The sequence below is a fragment of the Prionailurus viverrinus genome, chromosome F1 (genome assembly GCF_022837055.1).
Source record: "Prionailurus viverrinus isolate Anna chromosome F1, UM_Priviv_1.0, whole genome shotgun sequence".
Taxonomy (NCBI): Eukaryota; Metazoa; Chordata; class Mammalia; order Carnivora; family Felidae; genus Prionailurus; species Prionailurus viverrinus.
Window position 1 is genome coordinate 2705999 of NC_062577.1, and position 27595 is coordinate 2733593.

The 27595-nt window shown below is 45.9% G+C and overlaps 2 protein-coding genes across 8 annotated transcripts; one reads left to right on the plus strand and one right to left on the minus strand.

The window, feature by feature from the left end:
- Positions 1 to 311: 311 nt before the first annotated feature.
- On the plus strand, positions 312 to 18849 carry HNRNPU (heterogeneous nuclear ribonucleoprotein U). 5 transcript variants are annotated; one of them, XR_007147998.1, is made up of 16 exons: positions 314 to 1249; positions 2136 to 2247; positions 2333 to 2406; positions 4461 to 4600; positions 5185 to 5284; positions 5675 to 5787; positions 6128 to 6391; positions 6674 to 6793; positions 7215 to 7343; positions 7436 to 7604; positions 7853 to 8107; positions 8607 to 8791; positions 9147 to 9218; positions 15218 to 15287; positions 17325 to 17427; positions 17943 to 18849. XR_007147998.1 is itself a non-coding variant. In XM_047839628.1 (14 exons), exons 1-14 carry the CDS (start codon positions 559 to 561, stop codon positions 9695 to 9697), a joined length of 2478 nt encoding a protein of 825 aa, XP_047695584.1. In that variant the 5' UTR covers positions 316 to 558; the 3' UTR covers positions 9698 to 10500. The 5 variants fall into 5 exon arrangements, 2 of the variants coding, with proteins under 2 accessions (XP_047695584.1, XP_047695585.1); XR_007147996.1 differs by having other exon boundaries at positions 312 to 1249; positions 15218 to 17427; XR_007147997.1 differs by having other exon boundaries at positions 313 to 1192; positions 15218 to 17427.
- LOC125154948 (cytochrome c oxidase assembly protein COX20, mitochondrial) lies at positions 9270 to 27446 on the minus strand. Of its 3 annotated transcripts, XR_007147999.1 has the most exons (5): positions 27351 to 27446; positions 20519 to 20633; positions 20360 to 20423; positions 19472 to 19703; positions 9270 to 9280 (listed from the first exon to the last, which is right to left on the minus strand). XR_007147999.1 is itself a non-coding variant. In XM_047839631.1 (4 exons), the coding sequence occupies exons 1-4, from the start codon at positions 27390 to 27392 to the stop codon at positions 19526 to 19528; spliced, it is 399 nt and encodes a 132-aa protein (XP_047695587.1). In that variant the 5' UTR covers positions 27393 to 27446; the 3' UTR covers positions 19458 to 19525. The 3 variants fall into 3 exon arrangements, 2 of the variants coding, with proteins under 2 accessions (XP_047695587.1, XP_047695588.1); XM_047839631.1 differs by lacking the exon at positions 9270 to 9280 and having other exon boundaries at positions 19458 to 19703; XM_047839632.1 differs by lacking the exon at positions 9270 to 9280 and having other exon boundaries at positions 19565 to 19703; positions 20360 to 20419.
- Between the last annotated feature and the right edge of the window lie 149 nt (positions 27447 to 27595).

Consider the following 27595-nt stretch of genomic DNA (forward strand, 5'->3'; position numbering starts at 1 on the left):
TGTGCGCGCACACGGCCTCCGGGCTGGGAAGGCCAAGAGCGGGACGAGTACCGCCGGCAGAGGACTAGAAAAGCCAGCGGAGGCTGCAGAGGATCGGTTTAACCGAAAGGCGGTTTCCTCTTCCTCCATTTGCTCGGCCCCAATTGGAAGCGCACTGCGCGGCCTGCGCCGCGCTCTCGGCGGGTTCGGCGTGGGGGCGGGGAGGCAGGCACGGGCGGGGCGGGGCGGGGCGCGGGCACGCTCCGGCTCTCCTCCTGCGCGGCGCTCCCGGCGGCGCAGGGGGCGGGGCGCCTATATTACGTGCGCGGCGCCGCCCCTGCGAGAGGACGTTGCGTGCTCGCTCGCGCCAGGCGAGTCTCCGCGTCTCCCTCGCGAACTCGGTGAAAGGAATTGGCGCCGTTCGACACCAGGCGGGTCCGCTCTGCAGCACGAACCCACCTCCAGCCGCAGCCGCAGCCGCCGCCCGGGCCGAGGAGCAGCCGCAGCAGCCGCCACCAGTGGCCGAGTGAGCGGAGCCGAGTTTGAGCCAGCGCCTAGCGGTGAATCGGGGCCCTCACCATGAGTTCCTCGCCTGTTAATGTAAAAAAGCTGAAGGTCTCGGAGCTGAAAGAGGAGCTCAAGAAGCGGCGCCTTTCCGACAAGGGTCTCAAGGCCGAGCTCATGGAGCGACTCCAGGCCGCGCTGGACGACGAGGAGGCCGGCGGCCGCCCCGCCATGGAGCCCGGGAACGGCAGCCTAGACCTGGGCGGGGATTCCGCCGGGCGCTCGGGAGCAGGCCTCGAGCAGGAGGCCGCGGCCGGCGGCGACGAGGAGGAGGAGGAGGAGGAAGAGGAGGAGGAAGGGATCGCCGCGCTGGATGGCGACCAGATGGAGCTAGGGGAGGAGAACGGGGCCGCGGGGGCGGCCGACTCGGGCCCGATGGAGGAGGAGGAGGCCGCCTCGGAAGACGAGAACGGCGACGATCAGGGCTTCCAGGAAGGGGAAGATGAGCTCGGCGACGAGGAGGAAGGCGCGGGCGACGAGAACGGGCACGGGGAGCAGCAGCCTCAACCGCCGGCGACGCCGCAGCAACAGCCCCCACAGCAGCGCGGGGCCGCCAAGGAGGCCGCGGGGAAGAGCAGCGGCCCCACCTCGCTGTTCGCGGTGACGGTGGCGCCGCCCGGGGCGAGGCAGGGCCAGCAGCAGGCGGGAGGTAAGAAGAAGGCGGAAGGCGGCGGAGGCGGCGGTCGCCCCGGGGCTCCGGCGGCGGGTGAGTGCTGCGTTGTACGTTGCGCGCGGCGGGAGGCCCGCGCGGGGTGGGGACCGTGCCCCAGGCCTGCCGGAGCCCCGCCGGGGGGAGGGAGCCCCGGGCGGGGGCCGCCGCGGGGGTAGCGGGGAGGGGGGGAGGGGGCGCGGGGAATCCCGCCCGGCCGCGAGGCCTCGGGCTCGGGGCGTGCGACGGTGGCGGCGGCGCCTCCATTATGTGGCTGGCGAGCCGGGGGTGGGGGGTGGGGGGGGAGGAAGCTGCAGCTGCCGCTGGCGGGGGGAGGAGCGGCGGGCGGGAGCCCCGTCGGCCCGCGGTGGCGCCGCCGCGCTGCGTGCGCGCGGTGCGGGCACATGTCTCGGGGGGAGGGGAGAGGCCCGAGGGCCCGGGGCGGGCGCGCTTTGGCGGCGCTGGGCCGCGGTATTGTGCAAGGAGCGCAGGGTCTCGGCGTGACGTCACTTCCGGCGGGAGGGGCCGGGCGGGGAGAGCGGGGCGGAAGATCAGTACAATGCGGCCGCGGGGAACGCGGGCCCGGGTGGGGGAGGGGAGGGGAGGGGAGGGGAGGGCGCGCGGGCCGGGCCGGCCCCTCCCCCCTTCCTGAACTCTCTTTGGGATACACGTGGGCTCGGGGCCTGTGCCGCGCTAGCCTGCAGGAGCTTTCTCGAATCTTCGCATAGAGTGGCAAAATTAGCGATGGTTTTGGACTGCGTCACTAACTGCAGCCCGGTTCCGAGCTGATTGTTCTTTGGGTTCGCGTTGGGTTCGTCGATTGAAATCCCTCCCGGAAAAGAACGGGAAAGTCGAGTTTTTTGCGTCTTTGAACAGGAAGGGGGTTTTTCTTTTCCGCCGTGTCGCGGCTTGGCCCCTTACGCGGGGGTGTTGTGTGTTATAGGAGACGGCAAAACAGAGCAGAAAGGCGGAGATAAAAAGAGAGGTGTGAAAAGACCTCGAGAAGATCATGGCCGTGGATATTTTGAGTACATTGAAGAGAACAAGTATAGCAGGTAGAGGATGCCCATCTAGTTCTACTCGTCACCCGTTCGGTCTTGGGTAGGACAAGCTGAATCAGGAGACGATTCTGTCTTTCAGAGCCAAATCTCCCCAGCCACCTGTTGAAGAGGAAGATGAGCACTTCGATGACACAGTGGTTTGTCTTGATACTTGTAAGTGAAGCGGTTTCTCCCGTCTACTCCCCTAGTTTCTCAGTGTGGCGGTTTGGGTCCGAGAGTGTTAGAAAACAACGCAGTGCACTGAACGTAAACGCGTAAAACTTAGCCTAAACCGTTTCTGTTAAAAGGAAGGTGGTGATGGCTTGTATTCAGATTTCGGTAGCTAAATGTTTAGTACAGCATCGGTTGTGTCGTATTGATAATTTTCCAGGCTTCGGCAATTTGGTTATATTTTTTTATATGACTCGAAAGTTTTCATTTGTAGGAATGTAAAATTAATGCCAGTTTTTTTTAATTTTAGTTAGCTAATGGAAACTTGTAAGACTATCTGTAACTTATCCTTGCAGGCTCCTACAATAATTTCCCTTTTTGGGGTAGAATTCTAGCAAGGGAGCTCTTTGGGCTAGTGAAATATGTAATGAATGGCTTTTCCCATTAGCACGCAAGTGTATTCCCTATTCTAAAAGATTGTAATATTACTTTTTCAATAACTGCTCTTTTGTTCTCAATTCCAGTTCAGTAGCTGCTGCTTTAACATAAGTTGATTTCTTCCAAAGACCTGGGGCAGCAGCAGTGGGCTATCACGGGGCTACTAGCTTTCTTCAGCAGCGAATGGTGTCAATGGCAGCGCTGTAAACACTGCTCCTTTACCCAAGTTGGGTTGCAATTGAGTGTGAGGAGGATTGCAGACCTCTAGATGGGCCTTGGCTGTCACGTGTGTGACTTTATTTTTTAACAACAACGTTGTGTTGGTTTAACATTCGATCAGAATGCACAATTCTTTCACTTGGATAGAAAGAACAAAAGGTAGAAACAATTGCTTGAAAAGCGGTAAGGTGTGAACCTGCCCTGTAGATCCAGGCAGTTAAAGTGTAGATTCCCGTGTTTTCCAATACGAATTTAATTTTAATCAGGTTTGTGAGGATGTAAACATTGACCCTGGATTTCTTACTAAATGTCCTTTACAGGTAGTTGAGCTAAGGGAGTCTTTTAAAAGAGAAAACACACACGGAAAAGTAGTTTCTTTGAAAGTTTTAAATACAGTTCGGTTGCTTAAATACAAACTGGGCGGGCATGGGTAGGACAGTGAAGCAGTGATTCAAGAAGTAACGCTACTATCAGAGTAGGCTTTTAATTCATTACTGAGGAATATCAGCTCCTTCATTTGCTACTTACATTGGGTACAAGCACAGTTTGAGCCAAAAATACTATCAGCGATCAGGAATCTTTTGAGAGCAAAGCTTATTTAAGGAGAATTCCAAACTAGGTTTAATTTCCTTTCATCAATAAAAACTGTTGAAGAAAACAGTTTTTAACTTTAGCTCTCATGGGGGGAACTCCAAGAAGGTGCATACGAAATGAGCCAGTGACCCAAAGGTAGCTAAGTTAAAGACCTTTTGGATTTGAGTAATCCGGGAAGTGGATAATCCCCCATTGTTATTGACGAACCGGCAAGCCTGGGGAAAAGGGACCTTAAAATGCTGTAATATGAACAGTGTTAGACAACCAGGCTTGCACTTTGTAGGGTTGAGGCTGCCTTCACAAGTTCTGGAAAGAATTTAGGATCTAGAGCCCCTGGTGTTTTAAAATGACAAAGTGCAGGATCAACGGCTCATATTCCTGTATTTTAAAATATCATGGCCTACCTTCAGTTTTATTGTGGCACGGGTAAATTCTCCCTGGTTCTGGCATACTTCACTTTGATTTCCTGCTATCCTCTACTGCTTGCCTCTAAATCAAGGTAAAGAGCAGAGCAGGTATGTATCCATGTCCCATTGTCTTGATTATTTTATATACTTAAAATACACGTTAAACCTGGCTGTTTTAGTTTTGGAGGCTGTTTACGCTTTAGTTGGTAATTTGGTGAGAGTGACTTGGTGTGGGGGTGGGGCTTAAACGGAAGGTCAGAACAGCAGCATGGTTTGTAGAAGCAGTGTCCGTGAAGCATTAGGAAATACGCAAGAATGTAATCACCAGGTTTGCCTACGTAGCAGCTGTATTCATGTTGGATGTCAAAAGAAATAATATGGTATTTGATATAATTACAGATAATTGTGATCTACATTTTAAAATATCAAGAGACCGCCTCAGTGCTTCTTCCCTTACTATGGAGAGTTTTGCTTTTCTTTGGGCTGGAGGAAGGGCATCTTATGGTGTGTCCAAAGGCAAAGTCTGTTTTGAGATGAAGGTAAATGTAGTTTTGTGACTTTGGTTTTTTGTTTTTTTTTTTAAACAAGTGAATTTCCAGTTGCCGGACCCTATTCAGTGTCAGTGGGGCTTCTTTCTTTGGAAGTTTCTGTGGACTGGAAGAGGGGCTTGGAAGACCTTTGTTTTATAACCGTTAACCATATTTGTTACAATCAGAATTTGTTATTGAGCCAGTCTGTTTTTCTTTAGGGTGCTCCTTTTTTATCAGGCACTTGAAAGGCCCACCAAGGGTTTAAAAATAACTGTTGGGTTTCTCGTTTTGTCCCAGAGCAAAGCATGTTGAGCGTATACTTTCATCGGGTTTCGAGTCAGGGATATGTAATTTTTAAACATTATCTGTTCTTTTAAATGTGATCCAACCAAGTACTTAACTTCAACCTTTTCAATTCCAACTTATAAGTTCTGTCAATTTGTAAAGTTCTTACGGGGGAGGGGGGAGATGACAGGGTAGAATGAGTGTCTTTGTATTAGTAGCCAGAGAAGAATTAGCCCATGGCCCAGATGAAATGAAGCTAGAGTTCAAGGGTTTATCTTCGTAGTAATCACTTATGATTTGACTTTCAGGTTACAGAGAAGATCCCAGTAAGGCATTTATATACAAAAGATATTGACATACATGAAGTTCGGATTGGCTGGTCACTAACCACAAGTGGAATGTTGCTTGGTAAAGTTTCCATTAAGAGTACTGTCCTCATGAGTGTTCAGGGTCTGATTTCAGTAGTGAGACTAGAAGTATTCTAATTCTGTCTTGTTTGTTTTTAATCGATTTTATTAGTATTTTAGAGACGAATGCTATTAGCATGTATAGTAGGATGGTTACTTGTTTTATGACTGGTGGTTAGGAAAAGCATTATCCTGTGGTCTGCAGTTTTTCAAATAGTTATATAAGCCTTGTAGCTCTCATTACTTGTCTATGTTTTAGATACAGCATGAGTGGAAGAATGTTAGGTTAGGTACTCATTTATATTGTTGTCCTCTATCCTGAATGTTAAAATATGTGGGTCATGGGACTGTTTTGAACAATCGATTTCACGAAAGTTCATTATTTTCTTAGGTGAAGAAGAATTCTCTTATGGGTATTCTCTTAAAGGAATAAAAACCTGCAACTGTGAGACTGAAGATTATGGAGAGAAATTTGATGAAAATGATGTGATAACATGTTTTGCTGTAAGTCAACTAAGTTTCTATATATAAGTGAGCAATTACTAGCTGGGGATTTTTTTTAAAAAAGGTTTATCAACATTGGCCTTCATTACTAACCCATTTTGACTAAAAACTACTTAACATGAACTGGACCTGAAAAATCTAGTGTACTTTACTGAAGGCAGTATTGTTTCTGCTTCTAGATGTGTGTGTCTCATTGTTTATAACTATTCTAAAGCTCCTAACGTTTAACCTAAATCTGTTTTCCAGAGGGTAAGCTTCACTCAACTTGAATTTTGAGGGTTTTTTAAAGCAAGTTTAAAGGAAGCAGGTTAAAATCTTAATTTTTTTCCCGATTTAACAGAACTTTGAAAGCGATGAAGTAGAACTCTCCTATGCAAAGAACGGGCAAGATCTTGGCATTGCCTTCAAAATCAGTAAGGAAATTCTTGCTGGAAGGCCACTCTTCCCGCATGTTCTCTGCCACAACTGTGCAGTTGAATTTAATTTTGGTCAGAAGGAAAAGCCATATTTTCCAATACCAGAAGATTATACTTTTATCCAGAATGTCCCCTTAGAGGATCGAGTTAGAGGACCAAAGGGGCCTGAAGAGAAGAAAGATTGTGAAGTAAGTGGATTTTTTTAAAAGCATTTGAAGGTTACTTTTGTTTGGCAAGAATGACATTCAGAAGATCTGGATGATTGTTCTGTTTCACGTGCTTTGTGGCACGGCTGTTGGCATCAGCTGTAGCTGTGTTTTTTGATGTAGAATATTAAGTTTTCCAGAAATTCCCTTGTTTTAGGGCAATGAAAATTTACAAATTGAAACTGGGTTTTTGTGCACTTCACAAAATAACTTCAGGAATTTTTAGATGGCTCTACTAAGTGAAACATTTTTTTTCCATGGTAGGTTGTTATGATGATTGGCTTGCCTGGAGCTGGGAAAACCACCTGGGTTACTAAACATGCGGCAGAAAATCCTGGTAAATACAACATTCTCGGAACAAACACCATAATGGATAAAATGATGGTAAGAAAAATACTGAGGGTGTGATCTCAGCACTTTAAAAAAACCAGAAGGCGTTAAAACTTTTTTGCCTGTTGTCTTTATCCATTTTGCGTTGGTGTTTTAGAGATAGGAGCTTGGGCAAAGTTCCATTGGTTACTTAAACTATAGAAGGATGTAAACTACTTCTGTCTGGAAGGTAAAGTGCCTTCCAGGGGCGACGCTTTATTTTTTCTAGGAAATTTTGAACTATCGACATTTAGTAGCTGAACTTAGGAGAGCAGAGGATCTTGCTTATGTGATAAAATGACCTTTTTTGTAGTGATGATAAGGAAAGGCGGTATTTAAACTTTGCAATGTCTGGTTTCCATGTAGATTTAAGCTGATATTAAAAAAATTGAGCTTTATTCACAAGTTCAAAGGAACTGTTGAACTTTTAAAACAGGTGGCAGGTTTTAAGAAACAGATGGCTGATACTGGAAAACTGAACACGCTGTTGCAGAGGGCTCCACAGTGTCTCGGAAAGTTTATTGAGATCGCTGCCCGTAAGAAGCGAAATTTCATTCTGGATCAGGTGAGCTGCAGCCTTGAGGTTATTAACAAAAGGAACTGATGATTGGGTTTGGCGTGGAGCTAACATTTGGGTTTATGAACTTTGTTTTAAAGACCAACGTGTCTGCTGCTGCCCAGAGGAGAAAAATGTGCCTGTTTGCAGGCTTCCAGCGAAAAGCTGTCGTAGTTTGCCCAAAAGATGAAGACTATAAGCAAAGAACACAGAAGAAAGCTGAAGTAGAGGGAAAAGACCTACCAGAACACGCTGTCCTCAAAATGAAAGGTATGAATTTAATTCTATTAACGTTAAAGCTGCCGAGATCTGTACCTGCAAACTCGCGTGAACGTTTGCCGGTGATGCCGGTTCCTGAGTTACCTTCGCTCTTTGTTAAGGGAGTGTGTGTGTGGGGTTTATTTCTCTCTTTAGGGAAACGCTCATACACCGAGCAGATGGCATATAGCGTGGTTTGAAAGGATGAAAGCAGGCTTTAGGACTGTGGTCTGGGGCTAATCTGACCCTATTCCTTGTAGGAAACTTCACGCTGCCGGAGGTGGCCGAGTGCTTTGATGAAATCACCTATGTTGAGCTGCAGAAGGAGGAAGCCCAAAAACTTCTGGAGCAGTATAAGGAAGAGAGCAAAAAGGCGCTGCCGCCGGAAAAGAAACAGAACACCGGCTCCAAGAAGAGCAATAAAAATAAGAGTGGCAAGAACCAGTTCAACAGAGGCGGCGGCCACAGAGGACGTGGCGGGTTCAACATGCGCGGCGGGAGTTTCAGAGGAGGAGGCGAGTTTGCTTTTGAGTTTCACCTGGTTGGAGGTTGGAACGAGCGATGACCATCTTCTAAGTTTGGGGGCCGGGTGGTGGTCAACTGAATTTAACGCAGGACAGTTGACCTCCCTGGACTCTTCCGCCCTAGTAACTAGCTTCAAATGCCGTGATGTGATCCTAAGCACGCCTTGTTAGGTGTTAAACGTTGTGTCTTTTTCTTTAAACGTTATTTTGAGAGAGTGTGTGTGATGGAGGCAGGGGCAGGGGGGGAAAGAGAATCCTAAGGAGGCTCCGCGCTGTCGGCACAGAGCCTGACCCAGGGCTCGATCCCACAGACCTTGCGGTCAGGGCCTGAGCCAAAATCAAGAGTCGGATGCCTACCCAACCGAGCCAGACAGGCGCCCCTGTTGGTTTTAGAAGTTACTTTTCTCTACAGTAGAGGACCAGTCCGCAAGAGTAGGGTCCTGTGGAAAGGAAGTGCAAGGTTGCTAAAGCCAACGTGTCTTGTCTGCAGCTCCTGGGAATCGCGGTGGTTACAACAGGAGGGGCAACATGCCGCAGCGAGGCGGTGGCGGTGGCGGCAGTGGCGGCATCGGCTACCCGTACCCTCGCGGCCCCGTGTTCCCCAGCCGAGGCGGTTACTCGAACAGAGGGAACTACAGCAGAGGCGGGATGCCCAACAGAGGGAACTACAACCAGGTAATGGCCCCCCCCCCCCCATGATTCGGATAATGGAGTCGGGAAAGTTGTAAAGTCATGTCACAGCCTCAGTGAGGCCATTAGGTCTGAGTGCGGTGGCGCAGGAACACCAGGGATGGTAGAACGAGGGCCGCCTAAGTTTGGTGTTCAGGTGCATGAACCCGCAGCACGTCCAAGGATGTCTTAAATGAATAAAACACCGAGAGCAAAACAGCACAGGGCGCCCAGGGTTGAGTTGCTAGAGGCGAGGCCTGTCCTGTGCTGCTGGCTCCTGTGTACGGCACAGACCTGTGCTCTGGAGTTTGAGTTTTCAAGGATTTTTTTTTTTCTCCCTGCCTCCCCCCCCCCCCCCCAGAACTTCAGAGGACGAGGAAACAATCGTGGCTACAAAAACCAATCTCAGGGCTACAACCAGTGGCAGCAGGGTGTAAGTAACTTCTTATGTGCTACGTACATTCATTGTGCCTTAAGTTCATCGTAAGAGTCAGTCTTGAAACCCTTGCGCAGGGATTGGAGCATTTTTATAATCGTTACAGGGCGAGGTTTGAATATAGGTGGAGATGGCTGTAACTTACTGTTTTAATAAAGTAATATTCTTTAATACGTACGGTTCTTTTTATTGTTAGCTTTAATTGTATAAACTAACCAAGTCATGATGTGTTTTCTTTTGTAATGTGTTTATTGGTAATAATGGGATATTAATACTAACTAAATCTGGTTTGATAGAAATCAGAGGTATGACAGGTGTAAATTTGTTTCCAGCAATTACTCTGAATTAGATTGTCATTTCCTAAAAGCAGTTTGAGTGGCTTATTGATGTTTTTTCTTTAAAAAAAAAATTTTCTCTTACAGCAATTCTGGGGTCAGAAGCCATGGAGTCAGCATTATCACCAAGGATATTATTGAATACCCAAATAAAACGAACTGATACATATTTCTCCAAAACCTTCACAAGAAGTCGACTGTTTTCTTTAGTAGGCTAACTTTTTAAACATTCCACAAGAGGAAGTGCCTGCGGGTTCCTTTTTTAGAAGCTTTGTGGGTTGATTTTTTTTCTTTTCTTTTTTGTACATTTTTAATTGCAGTTTTAAAGTGAATCGTAAGAGAACCTCAGCATTGTGCACGATAAGAGAATGTGTCAGTATTTCAGGGTTCTACATTTTATCTGTAAAATGTGACTTTTTTTTTTTTTTATCACAACAAAAGTAAAATGTTGCTTTGTACCTGGTGTCTTTTATTAAGAATTTACTCCCCCCATTTCTCACAGAGATAACAGTCGGGAGTCATTGTCACAATATAATAGAAATGTTAGCAACCAGATTCATGGGAGGACCGCGCAGTCCTCATGAATCACCTGAGACTCTGTACTGCTCCTAGAACACTCCATCCTCTCTGTAGTTTGCCGAGCGGCGGAGGGGGAAGCTTCCATCGTAGTTCCTGACCATAACTGGGAAGTCTTTTTCTTTCTTTTTTTTTTTAAATAACAACGGAATTGGCCTAATGGGGAACGAAGAGAAAACTTGGAACCAAGAGAGAGAAGATGGAGTGTACGTAGAAGGGCTGTTCAAAATGTAAAACTTTGGTTGCATTATTTGTGGAGGCTCAAACTTGTGAAGGTTCAATACCATAATTTTTCCATTTGTTCTGCATTTTGATTCTGAAAAGAAAGCTGGCTTTGCCCATTTCTTATTAAAAAAACTTGTTGTAAATCCAGTTGTCTAATGGGATCTATATGAAGTTAGCTATGTCTGTATGCCCTTCTCCCACAAAATACTGTATCACTAGTGTGCTTGTAGTACTTTACTCCACCATCTTTGTAAGCTAATGAAATTGTGAGTCACCCATTTATATCTTAATTTTTAATCATGTCAGTTCTTGAATGGGTATCTCCTTAGCCTGCTGATTTCTTTTTCTCTCTAAAGAAAGTGGGTGGAGAAATTAATTTAGACGTTTGTTTGCAATAAAAAGAATTCATTTTACTCTCGTTTTGGGATTCTCGCCATCAAGGTTCAAAATCCCTTTATAAAACTCCCAAGAGGAGGAAATTTAAGTGTGTGCTTTCTGGACAGCTTATTCTGTACTCCGTACTTCGAACATTTAGGTTTTAAAAACTTAAATGTATACTGACAATTGAGTTTTAATTACGAAGTAAAGTCGAATCCTTCCTTCCCCTCCCCCCCCAGACGACTTAACATTTAACGAGGGGAAAAGGTGTACTGGCTGGGAGAAGTTAACACTCAGTTTACCATCTTTACGAAATGCTAACGGCTGTCCTCAAGAGAATATCTTAATACGCATATATCTGATACGTGAGACTCTGGGAACAGATGCTTTTAGAAGCCATCGTACAAGCCAGTCCTTGATTTCACGACTACACAACACTGCTAACTTAACTGTAGCTATGTGACCGCATTAGATCCCCTAATTGTAATTCTATTGGGTTTGCACAGAACACTTAATCTTCTAAAGGACCCTCACTGATGTGAAGTGAGGAATCAGGAGTCAAACTGTAGAACTAAAACTTGACTTCAGTCTAGCGTTTTGTTGGTGTTTTAGGTTGCTTCTGGTAAGTTGAGGTTTGTCTGTATTTTCTTCTGTCTGCTTAGATTTTTGTTTTAGCCATCTTCAATCAGATTTTTCACTTCTTCATACTCCTAGGAATTCTGCCACAAGCAGAGCGGGAGTGGAGTTTTAGCTGGTGGTGTAGGTTTAAGTTGATACATTTTGGGAGCGGAGGCTAATCCTGGAATTCTGGTGAGAATACTTACCGGGACAAGGTAGCGTCTCAAGGGTTTTTGTTTTTTTTAGCAGTTAGCTTTAGTGCTGGCAACCACTGGCATTAACTGTTATATCAGTACACATTGTAATTACGAGGATTGCATAGTAGACCTACCCAGGGGAAAAATTTGTTTTCAGCTTTGTTGCTAATCAGTGTTCTGGGTACGTTTGAAATATCTTGGATCTACCTTCTAGTTGAAAACTGCTTCCCGAGGAGTTCATACTCTAACGTGAATCGTGGTGGGGGAGTAATGGCCAAATAATACTGTTGGGTAGACTGTTCTCCCTTGGGTAGTCCAGAGAAGTTTGGGAAGACCAGTGGAATAGATAAAAACACTGTCCAGGAATATGTTAAAATTTCCAGCAGCGGTCTCCTCGAGATTAGAACTAAATATGCCTGGAAAGGAATAATCTTCGTGTTTAAGGAACTGGGAAGGGGGAGCGGATCAGATAGCAAGCAAAAGGGCGGAAAAGAAGAAAGGCCATTTGGCAGAGTAGGGTCTGTAAACGAGAAACTTGGCCTCCTGCTTGCCCCTCCTCTAGCCCGTCCCTCTGTGGCGAGCAAAACCGAAGAAACACAAGACCTAGTTGGGAACAAATGTCTCCGCTCCACCGGTGAGATTGCTGTTGGTTCAGTGGTACTTCCCCTAGAAAGTTTTGCAGGTGGTCCTGTCCTCCTGAGTGAGGTGTTGGATCAGATTGGTGAGCTCCAGCGGTGTGAGAAGCGCAGGGATAGGTTAATCAGGAAAGACGGCAGATCACTGTAAGAAATGAAGTAACAGCTCCTGTCCTGTAGAGCATTTGCTTTGCTGCTGGTAGGTTCTGTCTTGTGGCTCCTGTTTGGCCTTTGACGTGGAGGTCTCTGGCTCGGACCTAGGAGGTCAGGACTAACTTTTGGCCCCTTCCTGGCCAGGCAGTAAGACGAAATCTTAGAATGCAGCACGAGTGAAGTCAATCTGACCAAAGGAAGCCTCCTTAAATCCACAAAACCCGAAGCTCACACTTGCCCAGGGTAGATTCTGCCTGAAAATGAGGACCATGTCCTGAGCACTGACAAGGTATTAAAGCTTCCTAAAGACTACTTGCCTTGACAAAGTACTTAAAATTTTTCTGGGAGAAGTAATACTTAAGTATGTTTTCCACCTTCGGGAGAACTTACATTCATGGAGATAATGTGTTCTGTATCCAATGCTTGCATCAGTTGTGGGAATGAATGTGTTTTTCTGTGCGCTTAATATAAATTGGCTGTTTGTCCTTAGGACCGTTTTCATAATAGGTCCCGTCGCACAAATAAAAACGAAGTATTCCCATACCTTTTTAAGCTTGGGGTAGACTTCAGTCACCTACAAAAAACTGATTATAGGTCTGTGGGAATATATCTGGTACTTAAAAAGCCAAAACCAGAATAAGCTACTAAGGAAGGCATAAACCTGTCTTTCATAGCCCAAGTCTTAGTGTCTGGTAATGTAACCTTAAAAACCATTTCCACGACTCCCTTTGTATGCGTAAGTATAAAATGTCTTTTTTAAAAGTGGGTGGATGTAGCAGAGAATAATTGGCCACTCCCACCCCCCAGAATATTCCTTGAACTACTCCGGAAAGAGGAGTACAGCATTCTTTTCTAAAGCCATGCGTACCTAAGTATTTAAAATGGTTTGAGTCTAAACTTTGTCGTCGGTGTTTCTGGGGCTCTGAGAGATGGTGTAACGTTTCAGTAATGGTAAAGAGCAAAGATACGTAGCGTTAAGGGCCTCGGCAATAGGTCACGATGGTTACGCCCGGGGCGTTAAAGGGGACGGTAAATTGGTATTTAGACTAACTGCGTTAGCTGTCTAAATAGTTTTGGTCCCGTTCAACCGGCCTCTTCGAACTCGAATGGTTAATTTCATAAACTTACCTAAAACTATAATGCCCTTCTGCTACGCGGAGCCTTCTGTTTGGATTTAGGTTTGAATTTTCGGCCCTTTTCTTCAAGTCTGCAGTAAAACACTCGGGGGTCGTATGTGTAGCCAGGTTAGTGGTTGAGTTTTTCTTGAGGTTCCTCTGAGGCCCAGTGTATTTTATACCCTGGTGCCAGCACTGCAGGTACGTGATAGACAAATACTAAAAATACTTTATGGTGGCTAGCTCGTGTTGAAGCGAGTGACCTTAGCCTTCCTCCTCTTTTTTACTCACCTTGCTATCTAAGGTAAACCCTTCAGAATTGTGATGGAAGTGATCTAAAGGCGTGCTGATTGACACAGTGTGTATCTCTTGAGTGCGTTGGGGTGGACAAAAAGAAAAACCAGGATCCCCAAGTCCCTTAATACCCCGAAGTTTAAATCCTGTATATGTGACATTGAATAGTTGAAATCACCTACTTAATAGCCAATTGTTTTTGCTTAAAACGTACGCTACTTTATTTGGTGGTTATACTTAGTCGATTTCAACACGCATACGGCTGGAGACCCCATACGAGCACTTAAGATCCGTAGGAGAAGGCCAACAGCACAGACGTCACATCCTAACCAGTTGACTAAAATTACAGGCGATTGAGTACGTCTGATGAGTTGGTCCAAGGAACTTAATTTAGTCTGTAAGGCTCAGTAGATTGTAAAAACTATAGTCCTAATGTTAACCGGAGTTATTTTAAAAATGTTAACACCTGTGTATTTTGTGAAGTTAGGTTGTGCCGTCCACATGGAAACCGGAATAACTACAATTTCTTGGCATTGTGTAGCTCCTGGGGCATTCAGTTGTGATTGTAGAGCAGTTACTTGTAGGGGAACAGATCATCGATAGGCGCTACTTGGTTAGGGAGGTTATTGGGACAAGGACCTTAACTGTGTTTCAGTTTGTACTTAACTTTAATTATTGCCTAGGAATATTACAATTTTTTCTCCCTTTTCGTGCCAGGATTCAACGTATACTTGCATCTTGACAAGGAATGGCGGGGGGGGGGGGGTTTGGTTTTAAAGCTGGATGGGTGGGTATGAGAAACTACATTCTATAGTTGAAAGCGAGGCGGTAACGACAGTCTAGGTAAATAGAGAAATGTCTTTGGGGAAGATTCGCTTCGTTTTGGCTGCACCGCCAGTGGCGTTGCCGTCCCAGTGGCGGAGCACGTTCTCTGGAGCATGCGCAGGTCTGACTGCATAGGCCAGAGAGCCAACCTGTCTAAACAAACACTGAACTGTTGTTTATGGCATGCTCTTCCCTGCCAGTCCTTTAACAGTCCAGGCGCTCACCGGAAGTAAAATCCACTTTGTGCGGTGAAATTTTCTGCACTTGCCAAGCACCTGAGAAGCATACTCAACACGTTAGGGTCAACGAAAAAAAAATTAAAAGGCCAAGAACAGCGAGATGGCCAGTATGGTCGGCCAACCTGTGACGGAAACGTTTTGAAGTGTTAAGGCTTACAGAGAGGTGAAGGAAAATCGGTACTTCAGAAGAAGGAGCGGGGCTTTTACTAGAATGGCAACTAGCAGTTTTTTTAGGTAGCTAGTAATAGAAGGTGTCCTTACATTTCAGTGGTCTAGTTGAAGGGAGTGGGAGCGTCATGGTCAAGTACAACGAAAGGGTCCAGCTTTATCTTTTTTTTTTTTAAGTAATAAAGCAAAAAAAAAAAAAAAATATATGCTGATTGAAATTTCATCTCCTTTTCCTTAGTCTGTCCATGTGAATGTCCTGTGTGGAAGAGTAAAGGGCCCAACTAAATGTGTTCCAGTGATTCCAATAGGTATTCCAAATTCATTGCTGCTTGTACATTTCATACTTGTTCTTTGGGCTTCCAGGATCACCTTAATTAGAACTCTCTTATTTAAAAGTAGGGGATTGGGAGACATTGGTAACCCTGATTGGCTAGATTCTATAAACTGGAAAACCAGGTTTTCTCCTGTCCTTCGCACCCCCAAGTATGAAGTATTGGTGTGCCCTCGAGTGGTGGTCCTTGCATGGGATTAAGACTGGGTATGCAAATAGAACCGAGCCCTTAAAAGGTTAGATCCTTAGTCTAATGGTTCAAATTCCTTCTGTTGTAACTTTTTGGAAGACCCTCTTTTTAATTCTCCTCACTTGTAGAGATTACGGAAAATGCTTTAATGCAGAAAACTGTCCAGGATACCTGTGTCCATGTTTTCCCCAGATCTTTCTGCATCTGTGCTAAATGCGTACATGCTTACTCTTTATTAGTTTATAAACATTTGGAAAATAGATTGAGATCCTTTTGGATAATGAGATGGGACTCCATATCAAAATGGAAAAATCAACTAGGAAGTAAATTTAAATTGTGAAGACAGAAGGAATAAAAAGGCTCAGTGTGAGCTCTGCTTGTGCCAGTCCAGAGCATGTAATTTCTCACCGCCCTGAAGTCCTTTAAAGGCTTGATAAGAAGCTTAGAGGGAAATGTATTGGGTAATACAGTATAGCGTTGAGACGTAGCTATCAGGATTTGCTCAATGAACTAGAGCTCTACGGTGTCACCTAAAATCTGATGGCTTCTGAAAGAGCAGACTGCTTGCTCTGTTTCAGACTAAAGAGTAAAAATCCGATTTTGTTCACTTGAGGAAGAAAACCATTACAAGAAAAAGGTTTGTTTCAGAAATAAGCTTTGAATTCAGATAGCAAAGCATAGCTTTCATTTCATAGGACTTGTCCTCACAGTCCAAAGGGAAGAAACATTTCCGTGGAAACTGCTCCATTAAGAAACCCCGTGTATACAGGTTGTTGACTTTGGTTTCCTAAGGGGAGGTCCTACCATAAGTTTATGGCATATGGAACTTAACGGATGTTATTCCTAGGAAAGTGGAACAGATACCATTTGTTCACAAAAATGAACAACCGAAGGCTTTTTACATTAGTGCCTGCTCGTGTTAATGTAGTCACTGCTGGTTTTGTCAAGATAGAAATACTTGGAAAAAGACCTTTACTCTAGAAAATGAAGAGTAAGGCAAGCATAGCTGTTGAAGACTCCTACTTGAAGTAGGAGTTACAAGCTTCAACGTTACAAGCTTCAACATGTAATACCTTGAGGAAGACCTTTGTAATAAGCTTTGTCCCTAAAGCTTCGTATTTTAAGAGAAAAAAGGTGGAGCTTCCTGCATAAAATCGGCCGCGTGAGACGCCAGCATTGGGGTATTGGTATATTCTGTTGTCCTCATTGGATGACCACTGGACCATATTTTAAGATGCTTCCAAAAACTATTATTATAGAGGACCATTAAAAATCAGAAGTTTAGCACTCGCTTTATTTTTTTCTACTCATTAAGACTTTCTGTTTACCCAAACTGTAGTACGTATATTAACATGACTTTCAAAGGGGTGCCTTGACCCCCATCCGCTACAGATTTTTATCTAGGAATAGAAGGATTCCAACCCCATTTGATCCCTAGCTCTTTGCTGAAAAGTGCATAAACAGGAGTCCTGAATTTATTATATAGACCTCCTCGCATTATATAATCGAAGCAAAGGGAAACCAGCGATGGAGTAGAGGTACGTAGACTAAAAAGATGCTTGCAAATCAAATAATGGTACTAGGAATAGTTAAAATTTTTTGTTGCCAAACTTGGTCATTATAAATCACAAGTCCAAAGAAAAGCTTCTAGTTAATGTTAAATTCCCTGAGGTCCTTTTACTGTGATGGAAAAGCCAAGTAGTCGAGGGAGGGGTGAGGGAAGGGGGAAATGCATAGAGCACCAGACAGATTTAACGAAGCATTTATAGATAAGCCACAAAGCGTTTTTAAAACTACTAATGGCCGCAATTCTATTTTAATCAGCTATTTAGCTGGTATCTACTGCTAGATCACCTAGTGTGAAGTTTTGGAATTAATGGAACAGTGAAAGCCGAGATTCACCTGGAGGTTCCCGCTGTCACGGAAGGTAGGTTGCTCTTCCAGTCCCGTGGCGAGTGGGTGGGGGGGAGCAGGGACCTGGAGCACTGTTTAACGGACACGGGACTGCCCTTGCCAGGCACGCGGGTTGGGAACGTAAAGAGAAGAGCTGACCGGAGTTGCCGACAAGGGACTTGGGCTCTGCCTGTGGCCAGAGTGGGAGAGCTCAAGCAGAGGCCCGAGTTCAGGTCTCCGTGGCCGGAGGTGCGCTGGAGACAGGCTTGGCACAGCGCTCACCCGGTGGGAGCCTGAGGTTGGAATGCGGAGCGTGAGTGGACGGGGTTGGAGACTAGCGGTGGGACCTAGAGGTCTGTCGGGAGGCCTCAGGGAAGGTGTCCGGGAGCCACAGGGGAGGGGCCTGGAGTGTGTTCTGGTCCAGCAAGGAGTGTGATCCCTAACATCCGTAACTGAGGAAGGAAATAAAAGGCATTATCATGTAAACTTACTAAACGATATTTTCAGAGTCAATCCAAGTAAGTATGTCACAACTTTGTTTTTACCCAGGTCTTCAATTTATGCAGTTACTCTGCTGTGAAAGTGAACTAACCTTGTAACTGGTGAAGGCCTTGGAAATTTTTGCCAGCCGAGAGGTTTCTCTCACTCAGGGTAAGATGCGATCATAGAATGGGAGGGCAAGGTGGGAACTGAGTTAACTTAATCCGATTGCCCGATTTTATACATTGCCTCCGTTTGTAAACCGAAGCTGAGAACAGGAGTGGCCTGTGCACACAGCTTATTAAAGGTCCGGTTGGATCAGTACTCCTCAGTCCCCCCCCACACCCCCCCATGCAGATACAGTGCTGCCTCTTAAAACGTGAGTGACTGGTCACTTTGAATAACAGACTGGATTCAGCTTTTGAGTTGTGTCTGTAGTGGACAGATGTTCGTAAACTGCATTTTCCTTTCCAACAACCTTTCCGCATTAGTGTTCAAATCCTGCCTTGGGCGGCCTCTAGATGATGAGAATATTCTTAGGAGGTGTGGCATTTGGGAGACCACATAGCCCGTGCGCCCTGCCCCTGGTGAGGACGGCCACGGGAAAGGTGGGCATAGGAGGGAAGGGTGCTCCCTTGTGTGACCTGAACGGAGCATGCGCTCCCCACTTACCTTTGAAAAGTGGGACACCCCAGAATAAAGTTTCAGGATATCTTGACCTTGTTCTGTTTCTCTGGCTCACCACCATAATCCAGTTCTAGGACCATTAACCAGAATCCTGTCTGCTGGTCTGTGTTCAGACTTACCGTCTCTTAACCAGGAAGGGACCCCCTAGCTTGTGTTTTGTCAAATTATTTAAGAGATTTTCCTGAAAAGTCCTGTTGGCTATTTATTGAGCCAAAAAATAAATAATTCCATTGCTTCCATTCCAAAAGGGAGTTTTTTTCCCCTGAATGAATAAATGCTGTAGACTTGGTTGGGTGCCTTGTTTTTGTTTCTGTTTTGCCTTTTTACATGACAGCTGGTTGAATTGTAAATTACTTATCCATATTAATGTAATAATATGTGTGTGATCCTGTAGTTTTTTGTTTGTACCAAACAAGTTCTGAAAATGTTTGTGCATGCCCTGTGTATATTTAAATTCCATTTAAAAGAAACTGCATACTTCCAGAAAAATTAGAGCACTTAAAAACAATCTTCACTTTTGGAGAGATCCTACCTGTTCTAAGAAATCAAAGAATATGGTCAGGTGGCGAGTGCGTTTTTAAAATAGCAATCCGCAAAGTCCTACGGTCCATTAGTGTTTTAAGGCTTACGGTAGCACCTAACTTTAGAAACCAGGAAGTATTTCCTCACTTTTAACAGGATACAGTGATGCAGTTGTTCCTTGTTTTTAAGGCAAGTTTTCTGACCCAACTGGGAGAGATTCTGTTTCTCGAGATGCCATTACTTACACTCTTACTACAAGGAAACTTTTCTGAGCATGTGAGGCCGCTAAATTTGACGAGCCCACTATCTGCTACGCTGGCCGCAGTCCAAGAGTGAGAGTAAGTGTGTGTTCACACAAGTGTAGGAAAAAGAGACTACAACTAACACACGCTTTATTTACTTGATTGAAAGTCACGGCACGTACAAGGTATACTACGTGGGCCTCAGTGAGTTGTAGCTGGGTTTTCTGTGCTCGAGGTCACCCCACTGCCGCCGTTGCCGTTGGCTGGTTTTCTTTGAGGATCAAGGTGGGTACTTTCATATAAAATCTTATTTTTAATTCCTTCTCTGGCCATTCTTTCCTGGATTCTTAGCTTTGCATAATTATACCTACAGTGGAACCTTGTAAGAAAAGAACAGGAGTTAAGTCTTTCTTCATAGAAAGTTCTTCTAGAGACAAGTGTGATTGATGGCTGTAGTAACAAAATTCAAGAGGCCTTACAGACGACTATTCCAAGACTGAAAATGCCACCATTCTAATTCGGAGTACTGTTTGTGGGGGGTAGTTTGATGTCAAGAATACCTAAGAGCACATTATTATTATTAAGGTATGCTTTACATAAAATGAGGACTTTCATGACCTTTAGCTTAGTTTTACTTGTAGAACCTCATATGTATGATGTACTCTGGGTCTGGCTCCCCCCGCCCCCCTTAAGAAAACCCATCATCAGATTCATGCATGTGTTGTGCCAGTAGTTGTGAACACACTCTTAAAGTAGCATTTTCAGCTGTGCTGCCCTAGGCCGGAAGTGAGCGTGTGGAAGGTTGAGGCCTTCCCTAAAGTACAAGTCATAACTTGGTGTTGACGGAATGTCCTGCATCCGTCTGTTCATCTGACGAATGGTATAAAATGTGTCTACATACGCACATTTAAAAGATACAAAGGCACAGGGGTTGGGGGAGTCTTCTAGTGGGAGGTGGCTCAGAAAAGAGCATGTGCTTGAACTGGAGAAAACTATCACCATCCTGGATATTCTGGAATTACTTAGTACACATACCAGCATCCTAATGTCACCAAGATAAATCCTCCTACTCCAACATCACATGATCTTCTAATCCTACCTGTCAAAAAGCATAAGATGACCATTGTAATTAAACATTACACACTAGTCCACCTGGGAAATGTTCACCACACGTAGAGAAAAACAGATACTCACTAGTTAACAAAAAATGTCCAAGGCCAGCCACAACAGATCCTAATGAACCATATAATACTGAATCTCGTGCACAGGGGATGTTCTCGACATCCAAAATTCCTAGGAGCTTAAAGGTCTAGGATACAATAGAAAAGAACCTGGATTGAACAAAATATTTTATTTCTGGGTGGTTTGGCAAAGATTAAAAACTCTAGGCTATGTGCTTGTGTGACAACCGTGAACCCGCTTACCATCTTTGGTCATCGGGCTTTGGCCTACAGTCTGCATCTCTAAATGTGGGAAACCTGGAGAATCTGATCAGAAAACCCCATTACAACAGGACAACTTAAACATCTAAATGAATTAAAGTACGGTGTTAATACCAGAATTTGCCGGTTGACTGATTTGGAAATAAGAGCATCCATCACTGATCATTGATCATTTAAACATCAATGAAATCTGGTGGGAATCTGGTGATCACTGAAATTAAGCAACACTTTGCTTCCCATACCTCGGGAAGCACAGAATGGTAAAAGTAAATACTCAGCCGCGCTTGCTTATGAGACTGTAGTGCCGTTTGTTTTAAAGTCAACAAGGACTTCGGATTTTATTGGTATCAGGTGAACATCAGTTTTGTTCATGGAAGTATTTCACGTGAAGATAAACGTGCACTGTTTCTTGGTCTGTTTCCTTGCCTGTGATAAGAAATTGTGCTGGCCTGTATTTGAGTCTTTGTTGCTAGCACACGGCACCGAGGGGTGGGGGAGGCGTCACGGGGAAAGCCGTGGAAACGTGCAGGTGGGTTTCTCTGTCAGCTCTGCCACCGACTTCTACAGCCTGTGGGATATATGTGTATTCTTTAACGTCTGTGGCCCTCGATCTATAATGAAAGGCATCAGGCTAGGAGATGATTTAAGTTCCTTCGGGTGCTAAGATGAACCTTGCCTTCTTTTTCTACAGTCTGCATGGATGTATGGACTTGCTCTTCCTGATTAAAAAACATACTGCTCAGCTTAGCCTCACATGCTTAGTGTGAATATCCAATGGAACTCGATTTTCGGGGTTCGGGGAAGGCAGGACGCAATTTTTTTTTTTAAAGTCACACTTGCTTCACTCTGGCATGCCTACGTAAGAAGGACTTAGAAAACAATGAGACGGTTTCCTAAAACTTGAGTAAATGCAAGTTTTCGGTAACAGACTTTGAAAAAAGGAAGCAGACTTGTCCATATAAAGGTTTCAGTCATGGGGGTGCCTGGGTGGCTCAGTCGGTTAAGTGTCCCGACCTTGGCTCAGGTCTGGTTGAGTCTGAGCCCCACATCAGGCTGTCTGCTGTCAGCCCTGCAGCCGTCACTGCCGAGCCCACTTCAGATCCTTTGTCCCCGGCTCTCTGCCCCTCCCCCACTCGCGTTCTCTCTCAAAAATAAACATTTAAAAAAATAAAGGTTTCAGTTATGGGGCACCTGGGGTGGCTCAGCTAAGTGTCTGACCCTTGATTTCGGCGCAGGTCGTGATCCCAGGGTCACGGATGGAGCCCCGCATCCAGCCCTGCACGGACAGCACAGCCTGCTTGCGATTCTCTCCTCCCCCAATGTGTGTGTGCACGCACGCTCTCTTAGTAAATATTTTTAAAAGTTTCAATGAATAATTTGTGAACAGCATGGTGTGAGGCAGGATTCTGTAGGAGGAGGGAAAAGATGATGAAGGAATGGGAAGGGGGCAGTAAATGGCAAATCAGATTAAAGGTTGAATTATGAAGATACTCGTTTGTATTTCCTCCTGTGTTTGCTGCTTTGGCTCAAGCTGCTGCCAGGCAAGAAGTGTGATTTGGTTCGCAATAAAGCTGAAATTATGTATCTTCTTGATTATCCCATTTTCTTCTCTCTCCCTGTTCCCCCATCCCAGACACACACCCCTAATGCTGTTTGGTGGGTACATGTTGCCGACTTAATTGTAAAAGCTCTTCAGTACAAACCTAATACGTCCCTGTGTTTTCAAAGAGGTTGATTCTGTTTCTAGCAGTTCATTTGATTTAGGAAAACTCCGCTTGTCCCCCATCAGCTCAAAAAGCCAAGGGGGACAGAACAGTCATGGCAGGTGGGGAGGCTAGGAGCTGCTCTGCAGACAGGGCTCCCCACTGCAGTCCAGCGCTAATGCCCTCGTCTTCAGACCAGCCCATTTACCTAGGGGAAGACCAGAAGGGGTGGTTTGTGCCCATTTTCTCAGGTCCGCCACAGGGTAGGAAGTCACTATGGCTTGCACGTTTGGGCAGAGACGTCCTAAGAATAAAAGGAACGATCGATCGGGTTGGCCACTGCACACATCACTCTATGAATGGCTTTTTGCATGTGGATTCCCTTCCATGCCCGAGTCCTACCGGGCAGCATCTGCAGACGAAACGTTTCTGGGGGTACTTAGGCAAATTGCTACCAACCCCAGTTCTTTTTTTTTTTTTTTAATTTTTTTTTTCAACGTTTATTTATTTTTGGGACAGAGAGAGACAGAGCATGAACGGGGGAGGGGCAGAGAGAGAGGGAGACACAGAATCCGAAACAGGCTCCAGGCTCTGAGCCATCAGTCCTGAGCCTGACGCGGGGCTCGAACTCACGGACCGCAAGATCGTGACCTGGCTGAAGTCGGACACTTAACCGACTGCGCCACCCAGGCGCCCCCCCAGTTCTTTATAAAGTAAAATACCTTGCCAAATATCTGAAATAGCACTAAGTCAGCTAGGAAACTTACCTTTTTTCAGTTTAGAGGTTTTCAAATCTGCCCTCAGATTCTGGGATGGGCCGTGGAGATCTAGGTTTAGAAAGTTTCAGGGTCTCCCCCCCCCCCCCCCCTTCTATGAATGTTACCAGATCAGGGACAGCTTTTAGATACTGTTAAGAAAAGTAAATGTTAAAAAGGGAGGTGATTCAAAATAGTCTTATTTTAAATAAGACCCCTTAAAAGAAGTTACATCTACTTTATAAAATGGAATCTTCTAGAAAACCAACATGTGGCTACAGGCCAAGGATGCTGCTGCCAAACATTCCACACTACATTTATCAGCACCACATCCAACAAAACTGGTTTGTGCTAAAGTTAAGAAACCAACACTGGTCTAATTAAACAACAGTAACTTAGAGCTGGGGCAGGAGTTGTCCTTCCAGGCCCTTTACATCCCTTGTCACAACCTCTCAATGTGAGGAGACCTCCGAGCCTGGCTGTGACCTGCTGCAGAGAGGTCAGAGGGGACGTGGAAGTAAGTCCGCCTGACCCCCGAAGCTTGTCCTTCCCACTATCCTTTAACCCTTTCTTTTGTTTTCATAAATGAAATGGGACGTTTTCCAAAGGTCACACATCTAGGGAGTAAGTACTAAGTACAGATCGGCAGTTTGTATCAAAACTGCGTAAGAGTGCACAGACTTCTTTTAAGAGCCCAATCTTCCCTTCACTGGTAGAGAATTCTCAGCTTCCCAGTAAAGCTGGAGTTTAGACTGATTACTTAAAAGCAAGTATAGGAAAATTAATGAAAAGCCAGTCTTAAGCACATAGAACGCTTTTAGAAAGTACACTGAATTGTAAGGCTCAGAAATGTAAATGAAAAGGCTCAAGCCATAAGTCCCTTTGGAGTACTATTTAAGATTTTTTTTAAAAAACGGACACTCTTCTGCCCAACGTGGGGCTCGAACTCACGACCCCAAGATCAAGTGTTTACATGCTCTACTGACTGAATCAGCCAGGTGCCCCATAAAAATTTTAAGCTTAGATTTGGAAAAGCAGCTTTTCCAGCTCACCTTGATGGAATCAGGGATGCTCAAAAGATTTCTAAGCCGGCATGCCAGTTTAATAATTTATAGGAAATAGACTGAACTATAGAGGCACCCCATTTCCCACTGCATCAAGGGCCGGTACATACTTTCCTCCCGATGCACCAGATGAACTGGGTGTCTTCCTATTTCAAACCAGTCCCTAACTGCAGTGGGTTCCTCCTGACCACTCAAAAATGGTGCAAATGTGGTTACCCCTTCATTTGCACCATTATTTTTCCTCTCCGGGCTAAAAACAAAACCCCTCCTCTCTTGACACCCCTCTCCCCAACAAGCCGCCTAAGGTACAATCCCATTTTTCTGCGCCCTCTCACCGCAAAGCTAAAGTTAACCCCCCCCTCCCTTTAACTCACTTCAAAGAGCATTTATCCCTACGCTGCACTGCAGAAGCCCGCGTGAGACACCATAAAACCCGCCGCACTCCCATCGGTGCACCTGGCACGGGCCACCGTTTGTTTTCAAAACGCTTTCCTTGGCTTCAGACGGGAGGGACAGTGCCTCCTGGTTTTCTCTACCTTGCTGGCCGTTCCTGGCAGTTCTGCTGTTCCCTCCTCCGATGACCTCTCGCACCGCCCTTCGCCGCTCCCAAATGTAGGCTTTCAATTAAATGCCATTTGCATGATGGCGACTCCCATATTTGTAAATCACGCTTAACCTCTCCCAAGCTTTCACTTCCCCATTCATCTGTCTAGCGATGCCTTGTGTGTGTCAGAGGAGCACCTTGAAATTAATACTTCCAGATTAGAATTACTTCTCAGGCATCACTCCTCCACCAGTCTGCGGACCAAAAAACCTAGGCGCCATCATCCTTGAATCCTTCATCAAACCCGTGTCCAATGTGTTGGCAAGTCTGGGACATACCTGAACCAAACACATCCCGAACTAAATTCACCTCCGCTGCTGCTACCAGGCTACCATCATCCCTCGTAGTATCTTCACAGACCATCGTCCTTTTAAATCCCCCCATGCCTTCCTTACTACTGTCGTGAAGGCCCCCACTCTCTCTCATCCTCTGGTCTAGGTACACCGACCCAGATGGTTCTTCGTTAGCACTACACTGCCTTTCTTCTCCTGGATCTTTGCATGGTTGAGTCAGTAGCTGAAATTCTGGTTTCCCTTGTCTGAGTCCTGCAGCACCACGGAAGTTCCACAAGGAACATTTTGCCTGTTTTGATCAAGGCTGTGTCTTTAGCACCAAGTGCCTAACACTCAGTAGGTACTCTGTAAATACTTTTTGAATGGGTTGATAAATTCAGAATTTACCTACAGTGCTTTCCTGGTAGGCCAGTACCAAATTTTGTATTTTAAGGTTTCCTGGAGAGCAAAGAATGGGGGCAGAGAGTTTTTAAGGGTTAGTTCTACCAGCTTGATTAACTCCCATTTCTATCTTAGGTTTGCTGATGCTAATAATCCCTAGATTACACTGGAATGATCACTGAATAATTCTTTAAAAAGAACTGCAGGCTTCCTTTTCTGACATCACCCTGGGCTACTAATTCAGTCACAGCTTATGCTACATAAATTTTGTAATCTCTTTGTATGAGCTTTGATAGGTACTAGTGTTTTATGAGTAAGCTTTCCCCCCCTCCCAACCTTGCCACATAAATCTGGTAGTGTTCAGTTTTGCGGCTTGTACCTAAGCCTTCTTTTCACCAACTACAGTATTTTGTTTTACTAATGATGGACCAATTAAATAGGTTAGTAGTATTTTTTTCCATTAAATTTTTAAATTTTCAATGGCTAAACCATACTTTGCACCCTTAAATGATAGCAGTCATCTGTCAAAGGTAACAAACAGAGGGATAAAAGCCCTATTTAAGATGCCAGTGTTTACAGTTATGGTGCCTCTTGAAATAAACAACTTTTAAATTGGGGTACATTTGGTTACATGACGTATACTCCAAATAGTATATGAGGCATTAAAAAAAAAAGGCACTAATAGTGTAGAAACTGACAAATATGTTTTGATATTCAATATGGAAATATCCAACATTTGTTCATATTAACCATCTGATGACCTGAGCCAAATTTAACGGAAAAATCCCCAGAGAAGCAGTAACTGAAGTAGCATAATTTCCAAGCTGAGCAGAGACTATCCTAAAACTGTAGATTAGGACCGTTCTGGCACACAGTAGGTCTTGCGTATTTGTTCATTACTGGCCCAAAGTGAGCATCTCTACAAGCTCTCTATTGAAAAAAAAAAATGTTTTCTTCCATTTTCTGAACATCCGTTATTCGCTCAGCACTGAGGATATATAAATTGGGTTCCCTGAAGGAGCCCAAGAGGAAGACGACATAAATGATGAACATCCAGTATCATGAGTGCGGGAGTGATGTAGCTAAGGGGAAGGTGCCGGGGAGATGGGGACAGAGGCATTTCCGTCTGCTTTGGGGAGTCAGGAGGCCCTTTAGGAGAAACCGCCCTCCTTTTCCAAGCCCCCTGTGTCTAGAGCCTCGGGTAGCTTTGGTGCAATTGGAAGGGAGAGGAATCACACACGCTGCACGGTTAGGGGCTACGTGAGGGCTTTGTACTACAGGCCACGGATTTCGGCTTTTATCCTGAGAGCAACGCGCCGCAGCTACCGCATCTTCCGCAGACGGGAAATGGTGCAGTTCGCAGGTGAGCGCACGCAAACGGGGAAAACCTCAGTCTTCACCCGCCCTCCGCCTGCTGTGCGCAGCGGTTCCCCGGAATCTAACCAAGTTTCCCTTCCTCGGCACTCCGGGGTCCCCGTGTGTCGTGCTCAGGACACAATCTCCAAGACCAGGCACCGGTGCTCGGGGAGCGCGCAAACGCTCTTCACCGCGACCAGCACATGGCGGTGCAGGGCCCCCGGCCGGCTACGCTCTCCTTCAGTGCCGCCAGCCCGTGTCACGGCCACTGCCGGTGCCGCTCGGTCCCCTCCGCCCCCGAGTCCCGGACACTTTCGTCAGGACGCTGCGGCTAGAAATGTCGGGGCGGGGACGGTAGCTCTCCGGAACCCGCGTCCCGGCGGGTGGCCTCCCCCCACCGCCGGCCCCCGGCCCGCGCGCCCCTTTACCTTCCCCTTGGCGGGCTCGCCGGGCTCCGGCGCGGCGGCCATGGCCTCCGGAGGGCGCCTGCGCCCCGCCCCGCCCGCGCCGCGAGCGGAAGCCCCCTCCCCCGCCAGCCCCGCCCCCGCGCGCCGGCCGCCATCTTAGGGCAGGTTTCTGCCGTCTCCGCAGTGGCCGCGCAGGGCCGCCGCCTGGGTTGGGGGGCCGTCTCCTTTGTTCAAACGGGCGGGTGACGCCTTCTCCACACGGGGGT